Source organism: Spermophilus citellus, assembly GCF_964194105.1.
Source record: "Spermophilus citellus genome assembly, chromosome: 1".
Lineage (NCBI taxonomy): Eukaryota > Metazoa > Chordata > Mammalia > Rodentia > Sciuridae > Spermophilus > Spermophilus citellus.
The window spans coordinates 210,090,201-210,110,158 of record NC_138182.1 but is presented as its reverse complement, the minus strand read 5'-3'; the positions used below and the strand labels follow the sequence as shown (position 1 = coordinate 210,110,158).

Here is a 19,958-nt window from a genome sequence, read left to right as displayed (position 1 = left end):
AGTTGTCACACCCTCCAGAAACTTTACATAGAGGCTTTAAGCTCTCTCTGATGCTCATGCATTTAGTAAGACCTTTTCTATCTTTTGAATATATACATCTAGGCATTTAATGTTTTTGTTGCTATATTTCATCCATTATTTTTATGTGTATTCAGTGCTGAAGATGGGAGGATTCATGTTAATTAGCTCAGTCCACCATGTTACAGAATCCAAAATGTATAAATTACATTGATAAATATAGTATTGATTTTTAAATCTCACACATAACATGAATTTTATACTCAAATAATTATGGAACTAGGTTCTTCTCAGGGATTCTACTATGAGAAATTAGAAAAATATTGTCTTAAGTAATCTGACTTTTTATGAAATTCGTAAAATTAATAATTTTAGTCAGGTGCAGTAACTGTAATCCCAGAGAACTGGAAGACTGAAGAAGGAGAATGAAAATTCAAGGACAGCCTGGCCAATATAGTGAGACCCCTCTCAAAATTATTAAAATCATATTTGGTATGAATTTTATAGACTGTATTTTGAAACTATCCTTCACAGTTTAAACTTTTACTTTTTGTTGATTCTGTTAGAAAACTTTTTTTATTATGTCTCAATTATTGTTTTAATAAGTAAAACTGCCATCAGGTTCTACTATATCCATTATATGTAGCAACTAAAAAGTATAATTGGCCCTCTGTATTCATGGATTCTTCATCTGTGGAGTCAATTACCATGGGTAAAAAATAATTGAAAAAACTGCACCTGTAAGACCTTTTCCTTGTAGCTGCTTTCTAAACAATATAGTATTATAACTATTTATCTCGTATTAAGTACTATAAGGAATTTAGAGATGATTTAAAATATAAGGGAGGATATGTGTTGGTTATATACACATACTATGGTATTTTATATAAGGACTTGAGCATGTATGGACTTTGGTATCCTGAGGGGAAGGGAGGTACTGGAACCAATTCTGAAATGACACCAAGGGACAACTATGTAATTAAGCTCTTAACTAATCCAAAGAGTACAGTCTACACCAGTGATTTTAATGAAGTTTCTGAACTAGTAGAATAAGTACTATTTGCATATTATCAGAAATGTAGATTTAGTCGCAACCAGACCTTTTGATTTAAAAATTAAGAGTTGCAGGCTATTTATGCATAAAAAACAAGCCTGCCACATATTCTGTTAAATTTAACTCTATAGAACACTGGATCTCAAACTGCTTTCCATAACACTTATTGTCAATGCATTTCAATAAGTCAAAGCTCCTAAGATGAAGTCAGTGAGGTGCTTCCTTAAATTTTGTACCCTTGTCCTGGCCCTGCAATTAGTATTAAATGTCTTCATTTAAGTGTCACCTACTTTCCTTGCCCCTTTAATAAATATAAATGGAAATGCCTTAAAGATGTATTTAAGAAATAATTAAAGAAAAAACAAATATGAGTGATTCTCAAACCACAGAATTGGACACAGGATCATTAGTGCTTTGATAATATGATATATTTTTTCTTATTCCAAGTAATGTATCACACAATGAAAACTGTTATAAAAGTAAAATATTAGTTAGCAACTTCAGAAACATTTTGGGGAATTTATCTGATATACACCATTCATAAAAAATTAATATCATGGAGCATATTATATGGAATAGTGGGTTTCGTTGTAATATATCTGTACATACACATATTTTGATCAATTTAATTCCCCAGTACCTTCCTTTCTCCCTCCCCTTCATCCCCTTCTTACCATACTAGTCTCCCTTCTATTTCCATGATCTCTCTTTTTCCTTTTATTCTCTCTAGCTTCCACATATGGGGAAAAAATGACCCTTAACTTTGTGAATCTGGCATATTTTGCTCAAGCATCTAAAAATGCAAGAATTGGAATATGATTTTACAACTATAATCTATGGGCTCCTGAATGTTCTCAGGTTCTGATCCTTATCTCTACTTCAACTACAATGGTTCCCCAGACTTTTATTTAACCATAATATTTTTCATAAAACAGTCCACTTACTCTATGACTAGTGTGATTCTGCAATCTGTACAATTAGAAAAATGAGAAATTATACCCCAATGATTCAAATGTATGAATTGCCAATATAATTGTAATGGCATGTGTAGCTAATAAAAAACAATAATAAAAAAACAGTCCACTTAAAGACATAGTTGGAACACTGTTGGAATAAAGATTTAACCTTACAAAGACAAAGAAGCTATTTTTAAAAATTTCAATCTTATATCAAAAATCTGCAGAGAATATATATAAATATATATTAACAGCACTGAATAAAAATGACATTGGCCTGAAAAATATCAGAATTTACTTCTATTGTAATATAAAAATTGACAGACCATGAATAACAGTAAGGGCTCTGAAATTTTTCCTAGCTATGGAAACTTTAAGTATAATTTTATAAAAAGTCCATACATTTTTAAAACAAAAGCAGAGCTAATCTGGTTAAAAAGAAAGAATAGGACAGCATCTTTCTCCCTATAAGTCTTCCCTAGCTTCCTCCCAAAAATGTCATTTTTCCCAGAATGCCTCTTCCTTTACACAGAACAGTCCTTAATAACTACTGAAGAAAACACTATACAAAGGTAAAGTAAAAAAAGTAATAATGAGCCAGGTGCAGTGGCACACACCTTTAATCCCAGCAGCTCGGGAGGCTGAGGCAGGAAGATTTCGGGTTCAAAGCCAGCCTCAGCAATAGCAAGGCACTAAGGAACTCAGTGAGACCCTGCCTCTAAATAAAATACAAAATAGGGTTGGGGTTGTGGCTCAGTGGTTGAGTGTCCCTGAATTCAATCCCCAGTAACCCCACTCCAAAAAAATAATAAAGATCACTTTATAAGGATTTAAGAGAGTACCTGTTTTTACATATTTACCACAAAGGAAGTTATCACAATCAAATTCATATTTATTTTTCAAATAAAGTAAAATTTAAAAGCATATAATATTTACAAACTAGCTGCTTTTTTTAAAGAAATCATGAGTTGCCATAATTGAGAAAAGCAGAAAATATTTTTATCCTAAAAACTCCATTCCTACTTTTAAGTACAAAATGACTTAGTATTCTAATGTTACTGACAAACTTCCACTGTCCTGTAGGGGATATCAATAAGTTTGCAAAGAAAGATAACTGACATGGCTAACCATATATTTGTTTACTTCAAAAACTTACAAAAACAATAAGATATTCTAGAATGGGCAAAACTTAGGTGATCTATATCAGAGATAACATAATTACATAAACTATTTTCCCAAGAGCTCACTAGTTAAAGGCATATGATTTTGTTCACTGAGTTTTATTTTTAGTTACTTATGCACACATTTTTGAGTTTAATATTCTTTCTAAAATACATAATAAGCAAGATCTGTTCAAACCACAAATTAACATGTCAGAGAAAAGGTTCATTTCATTATTCATAACCTAAAGTATGAAACAGCTTAAAATATAACATTTTATGTGAGTTACTTCAATCTAAATTTCAATTTATTAATTGAATATAGTTACTTCAATTCTATACTACTGAAATTAGCAACCAAACCAAAAGTAACATCTTTGTTTTCTTCATATATTCAAGAAAACCAGGAAAAAAATACAATTAATCTAAGAAATTCAACTTGCAGCATTTTAAGGGTTCCAACAATTTTATTAGGAAAAATATTCTTTAGGAGTTGGACTGAGACTTGATAGTATCATTTGAAAGTCAACAGAATATAGAACATTTAATTTTTGTAATTGTTCATGTATCCAAGGGGCCTTTTTGATTTTAATTATAAAGCAAATAAAGCATATATAAACACATACACTATCCCATTTAGTTTTGCCATTTTATATTAAAATTTGTATACGAGATGTCACTTTACTTGTTTTTTCTAAGGAAAATTCTCATTCACACTGTGAAAGAAACCCATACTTTGCTATATCTGGCCGTTCACTGCAGAACTTAATGAAAAAGTAAAACAAGAGTAGCTGAATAATGCTGGCTCAAAAAGAAATTTCACTATATCACAGGAAAGAAAATCTTGAACACAATTTTAATATGCCAAATTTTAAAAGTTTGAATTTGAGTAAGAATAAAATATTCAATAAACATAAAAGTTTACCATTTTATACATTCATTTTATGCTTAAAGCATTTTATTTATGGTCTCCAAAGACTTATGTTAAATAAAGGACAAAAATTCCTGAGTTATTTCAACTTTTCATTTAAAGAACAAGAAGTCAGTCTACATTGAAGATTTCCTTTAGTTTTTCACTTCACTAAATTAGGTACACAAAAATTTACAAAAGCAATTTTGACATTTTTTGCATAAGTATTTTCAATAAAGATGAATATTTGATAGTTTAACTGATAGCCCATATAATTTTAAAATTTAGAATAAGAAAATATTCGTTCCCAAGACACTTAAATCTATGTGTGTCCAACATACTGTTTTTCTTCTAACTGCAAAATAACACAGAATAATCATCATACAAGAAAAAAAATAACAATTTGAAGATAATATTACACTTAGTATACACTTTTTGAAGTTACATGACACAATAGTTTCAAACACACAACAAAATAGAACTGTAAAATGCCAAAAATAAAAGGAAATTGCACTTACATCCACAGCTCTCTTAATAAAAGGTATCTGTGTGCCACTGTCCAGATCTTCATTTATAATAAGCCTTCTAGCCCACTGACCTGCCCTGACAACACCACTACCATGAATTAAAACCATCAGTTTCTGTGGATTTGTCAAAGCATCATCACTCATAAAGATAAAACTCTTTGGTTCACTTTCAGTGGCATCTACCTGTAATTAAAAAAAAATAAATAATAAATTTAAATGCTTTCTGATCAGGCATACAAACAGATGAGAAAACAACTAATGATTTTTATAAATTACTAAACGATTATTATAGAATTCTAGTAACAAAAAACATTAAAATATTCATTAGAAAGTAGCAATTACATATTAGATGGATCAGCAAAATGTGATAATAATTTAAACATAAAAAAGAGCAGAGAAAAATATGCCTCCCTAGAATCATAAATAAGAAAAAAGTATTTGAGTGCTTCCTATGGCCCAAATACAATGCAACTTAAAAAAATTCTCAATCATAATCCTATTAAGATGGTACTAATATTCATTAATAGACGAGTTTTGTAACCTAGTTTAAGTAAGTTGCCCAAGGTCAATAAATATAATTTAAGTATACTACACCTGTAACAGAAAACAAAAACCAGAAAACCTATAATTGCAGTATACTGCACTTTTATAACAGAAAAATGAAAACCCTAATCAGAAGATAATACCAACTGAAAAACCACATACCAGCCAGGAATACTATAAACTTTTAAACAGGAAGCTATTTGAAAATTCAAACACATACTACTATATATAAATGTATTTTAAAGTTTCATGCAGACTGTGAACACAGCACTGTATATACTTTACAAAGCAACATTCTTTGTGTATTCTAATAATCTTTCTGTACTAATTACATATGGGATGAAGAGTGAGCATTTTTATCCATATTGATTATGCTTAATATCTAGGTCTTTAGATAATGTATGATTTAAATTTCAAAGTCTTAAAAAGACTTTAAGGAAGGGATACCTTTCTGACCTTTCATTCCAAATGCCATAGGACACACTGAGTGGTACTCCATACCAGCAGTGGCCAGTAATTGGGAATGGAAGCCTTTGTGCAGCCAGGTGAGAGCCAGAAGCTGAAGAGTTCTGATAGCTAGGAACATACAGAACCCTACGTAGAGAAGATCAATCCACACACAGAGTAATGCTCTTCACTTTGTCAACAGTATATGTTCACACCATTATGAAAATAAGAAATATGCAAAAATGACATATGGAAAAGTGTTCCTAATCACTATGCATGGAGAGAGAACAATCAATTTTCTCTACTTCTAAAATAAGATTGGTCTCAGTATAAGATGACCAACTTTTTATGTAAAAAGAGCACAATGGCAATGAGTTCAGGAAGAATAGAATAGCCACAGGGCTTAAGAAAAACCACCATCATCTCAGTTAAACCTTCCCTGTCTACTCATTTAAAATTTCAAACACTTCCCTAATAATTCCCTAGTCCCTATATCTGTTTTATTTTCCTCTACAGCACATGCCACAATCTAACCTACTGTATACTTTCTACAGCTGTTTGTATATTTATACCATCTGCTCTCTCCAGTAGAATGGAAATTCAATAAAGCAAAAAGTTCCCTACTTTGTATTCAGCTACATGCTTGTGTCCAGAACAGAGCCTGACATGCTACAAGTACTTAGAAAATCAATAAATGAACAAAGTTTTGAAATAAGGAATCTTATCAAGCATAATCAGTAACTTCCTTTCAATAACAGACACTTAACTAATGCAGCCACTTTAAATCATTGCTTGGTTCAGAGAGCAAATACTGAAGATTAATAATATACTATTAAGACATTTAAAAGAGCTATACAATATCAAGAATTAAATTACATATGGAACTATAAATTTGTTATTAGTAAATAAGATAGAGATAGCGAGGTATGAAGTGAAATAATCACATTAACTTAGCCTATATGTTGTGGCCAAAGTAAATAAATTAGGATGATTACAAAAAATATGACTGGAACCACACAGGAAGAGAAGTGGATGAGAAACAGGAAAAAAAAAAAAAAACAAGAAAAAAAATTCCCTTTAATCTGGGATTTTTATAAGAAAACAGAAGAATCACTCAGTTAAAATTAGGAAACAAAAAGAAAAAGGTGATAACAGAAGAAAAAAACTAAAAGACAAAGCTAACACTATACAATAACAAATAGGTCAAAGTATTTCCAAAACAATATGGATTCTGGAATGCGCATGGAAATGGCCATCTATCTTAACAAGAAAGTCCACAGCTACAGAATTTCTAGTAGATGCTGATAACTATCTCTATTTTTATTCAACTTAACTCCCCTGTTCACAAGGGAAACAATTTTTTAAGCAGTGGAATGTTGCTACTTTGAAATCTGAACAATGACTTTAAAACTGTAAGAGGATTTATCTCAAGAATTAAGGGACTGCAAGAATTAAGGGACTGCAAATTAAGGTAAGCCATGAATAAATGAATAAAGTATTTTGTCAGCTTTTTATATTTAAAAAATTTATCTCTGGCTCAGGAGGCTGAGGCAGGAGGATCTTGAGTTCAAAGTGCGCCTTAGCAAATATGAGGCGCTAAGAAACTCAGTGAGATCCTGTCTCTAAATAAAATACAAAACAGGGCTGGGGATATGGCTTAGTGATCAAATGCACCTGAGTTCAATCTCTAGTATCCCCTTCCCCCCAAAAAATCTCATCATCTCATCTGAAATGTGTGAAAATTATTTTCTACAGAATATCTTCCCACTTTCCTAACATGTATTAAGTTATAGTTATTCTTCCATTTTATTTTTATCACATTTGTATTTCCTTCTTATGTGTGATTGTTTACTTCTGGTAAAAAAGAGAGAGAGAAAGAGAAAGTTTTACTTGAACATTCAGAAAAGCTGACTTTGAAAATATGAGAATATTAGAATATGAGAAAAGACAACAATGAAGATTAAGAATGTAATTATGATTGAGTGGTAAGAGAAATCTTTGTTCAAGTCATTGGGTTATAGTCATCTTGAGTTAACAGAAACTCAGACTCTGTAGATAGTATATATAAACTTATTCTGTATAAAATAATGCTAAGTTTACACAGTGAATTATCCAAATAAATATAATAAATTTTCTCCATTAACCTTGGAAATGGCTATTCCAGGGGCATTTATCTTCAAATATCGGTGATAAATTAAGCTAAGTTTTCATTAAGTAATAGACACAAATTGTACCACTTCATTTCATTGACAAACTAACTTCAAATAGGTTTGTCTGTCAACCATTGGGTCCACGAAACTGCCCTACACAATTTTTAAAAATTAATTTATTTATTTATTCTAATTTGTTACACATGACAGCAGAATGCATTTCAGTTCATAGTACACATATAGAGCACATTTTTTCATGTCTGTGGTACACAAAGTAGAGTCACATCATTTGTTTCTTCATACATGTACTTAGGGTAATCCTGTCCGCCTCATTCCACTGTCTTTCTTATCCCTGCGCTACACAATTTTTAAAAAAATTTTTTTTTTAAGTTTCAGTTGGACACAATACCTCTATTTTGTTCATTTATTTTTATGTGGTGCTGAACCCAGGGCCTTGCACGTGCAAGGCGAGCACTTTACCGCTGAGCCATAACCCCAATCCCTACACTACATAATTTTTTTTGAGAGAAAGAGAGAGAGAGAGAGAGAATTTTAATATTTACTTTTTTTAGTTTTCGGCGGACACAACATCTTTATTTGTATGTGGTGCTGAGGTTCGAACCTGGGCCGCACACATGCCAGGTGAGCGCACTACCACTTGAGCCACATCCCCAGCCCCAACACTACACAATTTTTAGCAGTTAACAATTGATTTGGGGATAATCATGAACACTACAAATTGTGAAGTTTCACTTAGATATGATGTGTGCAGTAAACTGAACAAAAATATGTAGTGAAGTTATTAAGATAATTATCCACATTCTACACAGTATGGGATATTGTAAATGAGAATATTTTGTGTCCATTTATGTTACGTGTGGAGCAAGCATAAAATATAATCATAATCTTTACTGTCAAATCATAGGTTTATGCAAAGTACTTTCATTTTGTTTTTCCTTTTTTTTTTTTTTTTAATGGAACCAGGAATTGAACTCAGGGGGCACTCTACCACTGAGCTACATCTCCAGCCCTATTTTATTTAGAGATAGGATTTCACTGAGTTGGTCGCACCTGGCTCAATATACAGTTTTTATAGAGTAAGACAGTAGATCTTAAAGTCAAAAATAAAGAAATTTGAATCCAAAAAACATGGCTTTCTCATTCCCATAAAGGTACTAAAACCTTAGTTTTTATGTATTTCTGGAGGAAGGAAAGTTTCCAAATCAACCAAGGGTTGGCACAGTTATTATTACAAAGGAAGCATCAGGGATGAATTTGGGAACATATAAAAGAAACAACATACTATATTTTTTAAATCAATAAATATTTAAAGAGTTGATGAATGTCTAATGCAACAAAAAGTGTACCAGTGTATTTCAAACAAACAATTATTCCAGTGAAACAGAACAGGTTAAAAGAAAGGATGATTCTTTTAATTGTGTCACTATTTCCCCAAAACAAGTAAATCAGTATTTTTTTCCTTTACATTGAAGAGTTTGACTTTCAGAGAATTACTGCACATAATAAGATGAAAAATACTGACAGGAATTTAAAATTATTAGTATCAATGCAATAGAAGCTTTACATTTAAACACAATTAACATAAAACATTTCCAAACTGAAAACAAGTTTATTTAGAAGCAAACATGTTATTAGATATTAATACTTTTTAAAAATTGAACTTACTGGAATAGAGATTTTTTTCAAATTACAGTCCTTCTCCAGGAGTTCATATACATACTTCGTGATAATCTATGTAGGAAAGAAATAACACATTAAGATGCAATGTCATCCATTATCAAAATTGGTGTGAATTTTGGTAAATATTTGAAAGTTATTGCTCTAAATGAATATCTCTTCATTTCAGAATGTTTTGCTACCATATTAAGAGACCTGTTGCATATAATGGTTTATTTCTTATGATTTTATTAATAACAATGAAACAGTACTAAGGATTAGGATCAGTTATTATAAAATTACAAAAACATACAATACTATCTCTTTTTGTAAAGGAATACTCTAAAAGCATATTCTATCAATGTTTCTAGAATCTGTTTCCCTTATACAGTCTACATAGGAATTATACTAATATAATTTCTTAGGAAGTCTGAACCTTAACATCTCTTTTGTATTTACTACATAAAGAGGAAAATATCAGAGGTATTATAAATGGAAAAGAAAACTGATCCAGCAAAGTCAGATACCAGTTAATATTACATTTAAAGGAGAAAGAAACATGAACTCCTAAAGGCTATCCATGTACCAATTCCTGGAATTTGTGAATATGTTACATGGTAAATGGGCCTGTACATACAATAAAGTTTAAACACCCTAAAATAGAGAGGTTATTCTTTATTATCTGAGAACCCAACATAATAAGGCTGGCTCTGAACTTACAATCCTCCTTCCTCAGTTTCCCAAGTCACTGGGATTATAGGCATAGACTATATGCATGGCTTAAAAATCTTTTCTAACTGCTGAATCATGGCTTAGAAAGAAAGCATAAAGGATTCTTTCAATGCCTTCCAGATAGCATAAGACTACAGTATGCTTTTAGAAAAATAAAAATAAATAAATGAGTGAAAAGATAATTTCAAAAAGAGATGAAAATACATTTATCAGAATGCCATCTGTGTTCAAATAGCCACCAAAACTGTTCAAAGATGAAAAATAAAAGGCTAAAGAGATTAATCACCCTCTAAAATTAAGAAACAGAGCAACTTCTAATTTCCATTCCAGTGTATAAAGAGATTGAACATAGTTACTTCTGACTTAAAAAAAAAGAAAAAAAAAGCTTAGCAAACTCACTATCAACAAAATATCATGCTAAGTGAAATAAGCCTGATATGTGGATGCTGATCCATAATGGGTGGGGGAGAAGGGAATAATGGAGACACTTTGGATTGGACAGAGAGGAGTCTTAGATCCATGACTTTGGGCGTTAAGAGTAGATGAACTAAGCTAAAAGAAATACTCTAACATGCTGAAATATACCTATGAAATTCTATACCTCTTGCAAGCAAAGAAAATCTCAGAAATGATAATCAACACACTCCCTGAATTAGTAAAACATAAAATATAACATTGAAAAGAACAAACTTTAAAACTTCTATTTTTTTAAAAAAAAAGTTAAACATTTTAAAAGTAACAATATCTAAAGAACCTTAGATTAATTGTTTGTTACCTAGTAGAAATCTAGTTCTAATTGATGGAATGAAATTAAATGACTGGTAATTAGTATAATGTACTCTGGGTTCTCTGCTTAAAATAATATGTATATGATGTTTACATTAGATTTTCAAAAACAGTTGAAAAGTTTTGTTTTGCATAAGCATCTTCTTTTTATATCACTCATTTATTTGCTTAGAAAGCCCAGATTTCACAAGCCAAAGAGTCAATATAGGCAATCTCATTTAATCACAAATGTATCAGAAAAATAAAACTTGATATAATGAGGTCCTATTATTTTGAAACTTTAATAATATTTTGGAGGAAGACTTTTGTTTTTAATAAAATGTGTAGTAATATTGAATATATTCTGTGTTATTCATTTTTTACTTTGCTTGTAGCATTTAAAATCCTACAGCTTTCAGGGAATCAGTATTATTTATTTCATTTCTAAAAGACAAAATGTAATTGGTAAGAGATTCTAGATTTGGCCAATGCCTGTGTTTAGAACAAGTTTATCCTTAAAGCAGGGCGTTAGTAACATTCACATTTGTACCTTCAGGACCAAGCAGTTTATGGCTCAATAAAATCAGATTCAGTATTATACCAGAAGGATAGTGTAGTATTTCTACAACTATTACACATTAAGTGGATGTAATCTACACAATGTTTTTAATTTTTTTTTAAATTTTCATTCATTCTAATTAGTTATACATGAAAGCAGAGTGCATTTCGATACAATGTACACAAATAGAACACAACTCGTCATTTCTCCGGTTGTATATGATGTAGAGTCACACAGTACATGCAATCATACATGTACCTAGGATAATGTTGTCCATCTCACTCCAACATCTTTCCCACCTCCATGCTCTTTCCCTCCCCTCACTCCTCTCTGCCCAATCCAAAGTTCCTCCATTATTCCCTTCTCCCCACCCATTATGGATCAGCATCCACATATCAGAAAACATTTGGCCTTTGGTTATTGGGCATTGGCTTATTTCACTTAGCATGATATTTTCCAATTTCATCCATTTACCAGCAAATGTCATAATTTTATTCTCTTTTAAGGCTGAGTAATATTCCATTTTGTAATACTCCATTTTTTTTTATCCATTCATCTGTTGAAGGGTATCTAGGTTGGTTCCATAGTTTAGCTATTGTGAATTGACCTGCTATAAACACTGATGTGGCTGCATCACTGTAGTATGTTGATTTTAGGTCCTTTGGATTTAGACTGATGAATGGGATAGCTGGATCAAATGGTGGTTCCATTCCCAGTTTTCTAAGGAATCTCCATATTGCTTTCCACAGTGGTTGCACCAATTCACAGTCCCACCAGAATATATGAGTGTACCTTTTCCCCCACATCTTCACCAACACTTATTGTTGCTTACATAATGAATTTAATATTACATGTTATTTTTCATTTTTAAACACAATAGAAAAATTTATAACTACTATAGCTTAACAAAAACAGCAATTACAGATGACCAAATATTAAATAATCACTGTCAGAAAACAATAATGAAAGCATAATCAGTTTTACTTTCTACTTTACCCTGCTCTTATGTTTTAGATAATTATTTTATAAATCACATACAAGAATCTCTTTGTTTTGCTGATTTAATACATGCTGGCAAGCACCCCTAATTTATTGTAATTATTGAATTCAGATTTTATTTTTCATTTTATTTTGTACCTTCTATTTACCTTGCTTTTTCTATGCTTTGTTCTTTTCCTATATTTTCTTTTTCTTCTATGCTTTTTCTATGCTTTGTTCTTTTCCTATCTTTTCTTTTTCTTCTATGGCCTTTCTAGAATGAATTACATATTCTAGTTCTATTTCCCAGGTGACAGCCTTACAGTTTTACTATGACCATCTTGCACACAAATACCTAACATTAATGTCTCTCTTCTCCTCTTGAATAAAGACTTTAAACAAATCATTACTCCATCTTTTAAACTCATCTTACCTCTTCCATGGTACTTATTTATAGTGTATTTGTTTCATCTTATTTCTGTACATCTATTGGGTGATAAATACTGTGGATGTTTTATATAGGTCTATATATGTTTTATATCTATATATGTTTTATATAGATTGTTTCAATGCTTATCAATTACTTTGCTCAGCATTCCTTCTTCATTGCATCTCATTTTCTTCCAATAAATCAGGTTTCTTCCCCATCAGTTCTTTAAGAAAAGGCAAATTGTCAGCCTTTGTCTAAAAATACATCTAACTGGACCAAATTTTGAATGATAATTTTGTTTGGGCATAAAATTGTAGATCCAGTTATTTTCTCTGGTGTCTTCCGTTTACCATGGTTATTAATACTTCTGCTATCAAGGTTGTTGAGATTATAGGTATTCAGGCTTCACTGTCTGGTTTCTTTCATTATCTTCCCTATAAACTCGAGGTGTAGCAGTCTCACAATGATTGATTAGGTATACTTTGCATCTTCTGAGGACTCAATGTACTTCCTAAATCTTGGATCAATGCAAAACAATTCAAGAGCGTAATTCACTGCTTAAAAATCCCTTACTCACATTCTATTCTTCCAGGACTCCTATTATCGTTCTTATTCTGCTATCCATGTTATAAGCTCTTATTCATATTTTCCATCCCTTTTTGTTTCTTAGGGTTACATACTGAGTAATTTTCTTAGGTCTATGCTCTAGTAGTCTAATACTCCCTTCAGTGGATCTAATCATCTATTCAGAAACCCTATTGCAGTTTTAACTTTATTGACAATACTTTGACTTCTACACATTTGGTGTTACTTAAAAACACTACTTTCTTTTTAAAATTGTTTTAACCTTTTTAAATATGCTACTGTTATAGCTTGGATCCTGAATATCTCCCTAAGGCCCATGTGTTAAAGGCTTGGTCCCTAGCCTGTGGTGGTTGATCCTTAAGGAGGTGGGGCCTAGTTGAAGGAAGTTAGGTCCTTAAGGTCATGACCTAGAAGGAGATACTAAAATCTGATCATTTTCTATCACTCTCCTTACCTCTTGGCTGCCATGAGGAACACAGACCTATTCTGACCCATATTCCCACCATGATGTACTGCACTGCCACAGATGCAAAAAACAGGGCCCAGTAACCATGAACAGATATCTCTGAAACTGTGAGCCCCAAATAAACTTTTCTCCTCTAAATTGCTCTTTTATTTTTTCTAATTTGTTATATATGTCTAAATTGTTCTTGTCAGATGTTTTCATCACAGTGACAAAAGCTAACATAGAAATAAACCCAAATCACATACACTTGATATCATGCTTAGAGGATAGAGGATCACAGCTAAAGTACTTCTGTCAACAATGATAATGTGAACATAACCATGAGAAAACAACAGACAACTTCAAGTTGAAGGTCATCTACAAATGTTCTATACTCCTCAACAAAAGGTTAAGACCAAGAAAGATAAAGAGAGGATAAAGAATAGTTTCAGAAAAAAACATACAAGACAACTAAATGAAATGTGTGAATGTGGAATTGATCCTGGACTTAACGAGAAACTAGTTTTTAAGTGTTATTATATAATTATCAACATTTAAAAATGAAAATTTCCTGGTTCTGATAATTATACCACAGTCATGAAGAGAATGTTCTTGTTCTTAAGAAATACACAACAATGCATTTCTGTTGAAGAAGCACAATGCTTCCAACTTCCACTCAAATGATTAAAGAAAGGATTAAGTAAGTAATATAAGTAATCATGCAACTTTTTTATAACTGTGAAAATATAGCAAAATAAAAATCCATCTTAAATTTTCACAAAATGTTCTTATTCCTAGTTTAGATGCTATTGACATTGTATATTTTTCCACAGGTTAATTCAAAGGAAATGTGATAGATGACAAATAGGGTAGTAAAAATTTGCTTGCATTAAAACATTTTCATTTCTTGAAACATTACAAGACTCCAACTATATTTGGGGATAATTTCAAGCATTATTGCTTGTCAAAGTCAAGACTACTTTGTTGTTTGTGCCTATGTTAATACTTATATAAAATTCTCTTAACTTCCCCCCTTTTCATTAATTCCCCAAAATTCAATTCAAATGCTATCACCTACCTGATATTTTCACTGAATTTGCCAATGAACTTTGTGCCTTTCCAACAACATTTAGTATTTCATCATGATTATCTCATATTCTCATTTGCCTACTAAATGTAAGTACCTGAAGAACAAAAATTAGATCCCACTTTATCTCAGTATCCTTCACACTGCTGATGCTTAATACATAAATGATGAGTAAGTATAAAAATGTAATTGGTAGTGGTTTCAGACATGATAATCCATATTTATGAAAAACTATAAGAAAAACAAAGTTTCAAACATTAATCATTGTATTTCAAAATAAATTCCTATTATTTAAAAATGAAAATACAAGATGTATGAGAAGTATCACTCCAATCCCTGTTTTCCTCCATTGATTTCCCCTTTACTCTGCCCCCCCCTGCCAAATTAGCAATCTTAGTCAAGTGTTCTGTGTTCATTTGTGCCAATGTAATAGAAATAATATGTATTTTCTTACTGAAAAGACAGACAATATACTATATATGCATACTTATGCAGGTGAGATTTCCTGGGCAAAAGGGGATAGTGAATAAAACAATGTGTATTAGATATTATAGTCTATAAGAAAAAACTCTGCACCCGCCCCCCCCCCAACCCCTGGACAAGCCCAGGGAATGGGAGTCATGAGGGAACCACCTCCCTCCACAAAAAAGACAGTATACTAAACATATTATGCTGCATAATCTACTCTTATAACCCCCCCATCTCTGACATCATACTAAATACATTCTATTACTTTATCACCTAAAAATTTATCCTGGTGAGATCCAAGATGGTAAAATAGAGGAGGTCATGTTCTTGGCTGCTCCATGGCATGAAATCAGCAAAGCAGAAAGGCAGTTTCTCCACAAAGTGGGTGAACAAAAGGCAGTAGGTGTTACTTGAACCTAAAACTGGACATTCAAAGCAGACCCAGGACACAGGAGGTTGGATATAATAAGGAAAAAATCTCCCACAGCAGAGCCACTTCTACAGCCCAGCCTGAAGTTCTAGCCAGGAACATCCCTCCACGAGTATAGCAGAGGGATAAGTGAATTAAAGAAATCTACATTTGGGGGAGGCCCAAAGTTTTTCCGGGAACTGAGCATTTAGAGACCAAGGACTTTGCCCAATAAACCTGAATGATGCATTACATGGTATCTGTGTGTGGGGAAAGAAGCTGCCATCTCTCTGGGTGGCATGAGGAGGATAAAGAAAGGAATAATTTTGCAGCTGTGATGTGGGGGCTGGCAACCGAGAAAGCTGATTCCTGGCAAACTTCAGTTTGGCCCAAAATTACAGGACCAGTAAACACAGGTTGCACAACATAGAGTGTGCTTAAGTGACGAGAAGAAAATCAAACCTGGAGAGGTTTACAAAGGGGACACAACTGGTTGCTGAAACCCAGCCTGGCTCTATGCCTCTCCCTCTAATCCAAATGCTTGCAGATCCCGGGGGTGGGAGGGAGGGAATACTTGGCCAGGAACTTGGAAGGGCCAGAGTGGGAGAAATTGTTTGGAGACTGAACCAGAGACCAGGAAATGTGGGATCTGCAGGTGATGTAGGAGACTAAGAATTGGCTACACCAATACATAAGTAGAACCCAGGGGACATCCCTAGAGTAACATCTTCCAGTGTGGACTAACAACTACTGGTCAGTAGAGTTACACTGACTTAAAATTTCCAGATCAATTAGCATTCAGTGAAAAGCCTGGAGCCCGCCTAAACCCAAACCTCTGCTGCCAGGAACTCTGCTTAAGGAGTTCACTCCAGCAATCCAGAGGGTAGAGCATCACACTCCAGAAGATCCCCACCTAAAACTGTTGAGAAGAGAATCTGAGAATATTTTGAACTCCAACAGAAAAAATTCTTTAACTGTTCATCAAGATTATTTTTTTCTTTTCCCACTTTTTTAAAAATTCTTATTCACTCTTTCATTAAGACTTTCATGGTACATGAATATTTATACAGTTTCCTATTTTATTTATTTGCATCTCTAGCATATTTGAAGCAAGGTAGTTTACATGGATTAGTTTTTGTGAAGAAAGATGTTTAATTAGTATATTTTAATTTTGTATTTTTTTAAATTTTTGCTTTATATATATTTTTCTCCTATTTCCCTTTATTCTTTTTTCTTCTACTAACAGCCAATCTCTATTGTTCTCTCTTTCAGTCTTCCTTTCATCTTTAACTGCTGTCTTCTCTCCTCCTCTCTCATAATCACACATTCTATATCATTTCTGTCCTCTCCCTGTCCACCATTTGAAAATGTAAACCCTTTTCCAAACTTGCTGTTTTTATTACAGGAAATAACTAATCATATCATTTTTGTTTATTGTTATAATTAACATTGTAGACATAATAGTAGGAACTATTTGGTTTAATGATATAAATTGTTTGCATTGGTTGTTGTTATTATTTGTCTCCCCTTAACAGTGAGGTACTAGAAACATTCAGGGACAATATAGGTCCACAAGATAGAAACTCTGCTGCCTCAGATCCATATTGTTAGATGGGTATACACACAAACAACATGAAAAAACAAGGGAATAAATAACCTCAAGCAAACGCAAAGAAAGATACTCCAATAACAAAATCCATTAACCACAGTAGAAGAAATAGAGATTCTGAAAAAAAAAACAAAACGAAAATCCTTGAAATGAAGGAAACAATAAACCAAATTAAAAATTTAATAGAAAGTATCACCAAGAAACTAGACTACTTGGTTATAAGTTCTCTGTCGAAGGAACCGCTGAGCTAGAGCCAGTCCTAAACTAGACTACCTGGAAGACAGAACTTCAGGCTATGAAGACAAAATATATAATATTTTTTATAGTTTTTTTTTAATTTGTTCTACTTAGTTGTACATGACAACAGAATGCATTTCAATTCATGGTACACAAATAGAGTGCAACATTTCAATTCTCTGGTTGGTACACCGTGTAGAGACACATCATTCCAGCAATCATACATGTACCTAGAGTAATGATGTACGTCTCATTCTACCATCTTTCCTATCCTCATAATGTCTCACAATCCTCCCCTTTACCCAATCCAAAGATCTATAATCTTAAAAATAGAGTTGATTATGCAGAGAAGATGTTAAAAAATCATGGAAAGAATTTCAAGCTGGGCATGGTGGCACATGCCTCCAGCAGGTCAGGAGGCTGAGGCAGGAGGATTGTAAGTTCAAAACCAGCCTCAGCAACTTAATAAGGCCCTGTGCAATTCACTGAGAACCTGCCTCTAAATAAAATACAAAATTGGGCTGGGGATGTGGCTCACTGGTCAAGTGCCTCTGAGTTCCAAGAATTATAGGATAACATGAAAAGACCAAATTTGAGATTAACAGGACAGCTGAAGGTGTAGAGATACAATCAAAGGAATGCACAATCCTTTCAATAAAATAATAACAGAAAATTTCCCAAATCCTAAGAATGAAATGGAAAATGAAATACAAGAGGATCCGAAATGTGCAAAATGACAACAGACCCACATCAAGCTACGCTGTAATGAAAATGCTTAGCATTTAGAATAAGGAGAGAATTTTAAAGGGTGTGAGTGAAAAATATCAGATTATGTAAGAGAGCAAACCAATTCGGATCTCAGCTGATTTCTTAGCCCAGACCACCAAAGCTAGGAGGTCTTAGAAGAAGATATACCAAGCTCTGAAAGAAAATGAATGCCAACCAAGAATCCTATATCTGGAAAAATAAAGCTTCAGATTTAAAGATGAAATAAAAAGCTTCTGTGGTAAACAAAAATTAAAAGAATTCACAATGAAAAAGCCTACACTTCAGAATATTCTCAACAATATATTCCATTATGATGAAATGGAATAAACAAGTGAAAATCAGCAAAAGTAATAGTCAATCAAAGGAGAAAACTAATTCAAATTAAAAATCAGAAATGAACCAAAATGACTGGGAACACAATCATATCTCAATAATAACCTTAAATATTAATGGCCTCAACTCATCAATCAAAAGACAAATACTGGAAAATTGGATTAAAAAACAAGACCCAACAATATGCTGTCTCTAAGAGACTCACCTCATAGGCAAAGACATCCAAAGACTGAATGTAAAAGGATGGGAAAAATATATCACTCACATGGATCTTGTAAATAAGCAGGGGTTTCCATCCTCATATCAGATAAAGAGGACCTCAAGTCAAAGTTAATCAGAAGGGACACAGAAAGACATTTCATACCACTTATGGGAATCATACATCAACAAGATATAACAATCATAAATATTTATGCCCCTAACCATGGGACATCCATGTACATCAAACAGTTCTCAACTTCAAGAAACAAATAGACCAAACACAATAATGCCAGGTGACTTTAACACACTTTTCTCACTACTAGACAGATCTTCCAAACAAAAAACTAAACAAAAAACTATAGAACAAAATAATATAATCAATAATTTAGATTTAAGAGACATATATATATATATAATATTTCATCCATCAATGAGTGAATACACTTTCTTTTCAGCAGTACATGGATCCTACTCTTAAACAGATCATATCTTATGACATAAAGCAATTCTTAGTAAATACAAAAAAAGAGAGCTAATACTCTGCATCTTATCAGATTATAATAGAATGAAATTAGAAATCCACAAAAGAATGAAAAACAGACACTACACTAATTCTTGGAGACTAAATAATATGCTATTGAATGATGAATGGATAAGAAAAGAAATCAGGGATGAAATAAAAAAATAATTAGAGGTAAATGAGAATAGTGATACAACATATCAAAATCTCTGGGACAGGGCTGGAGTTTTGGCTCAGTGGTAGAGCGCTTGCCTAGCATGCATGAGGCACTGGGTTTGATTCTCAGCACCACATATAAATAAGTAAATAAAATAAAGGTCCATCAAAAACTAATAAAAATACTTTTAAAAAAATCTCTGGGACACCATGAAGGCAGTGCTAAAAGGAAAG

General features: G+C 32.5%; 1 protein-coding gene across 3 annotated transcripts in view; it reads right to left on the bottom strand.

Moving 5' to 3' along the window:
* ARB2A (ARB2 cotranscriptional regulator A) overlaps positions 1 to 19,958 on the bottom strand; it is a 484,107-nt gene that overhangs the window by 322,635 nt on the left and 141,514 nt on the right. For 2 of the 3 annotated variants that reach the window (XM_081275629.1, XM_081275627.1), the window contains 2 exons: positions 9,452 to 9,517; positions 4,617 to 4,808 (listed from right to left, as the gene is read on the bottom strand). In XM_081275629.1, coding sequence (XP_081131755.1) covers positions 4,617 to 4,808; positions 9,452 to 9,517 — 258 coding nt within the window. The remainder of the gene's footprint in view (positions 1 to 4,616; positions 4,809 to 9,451; positions 9,518 to 19,958) is intronic. The other variant, XM_081275628.1, reaches the window with a different exon arrangement.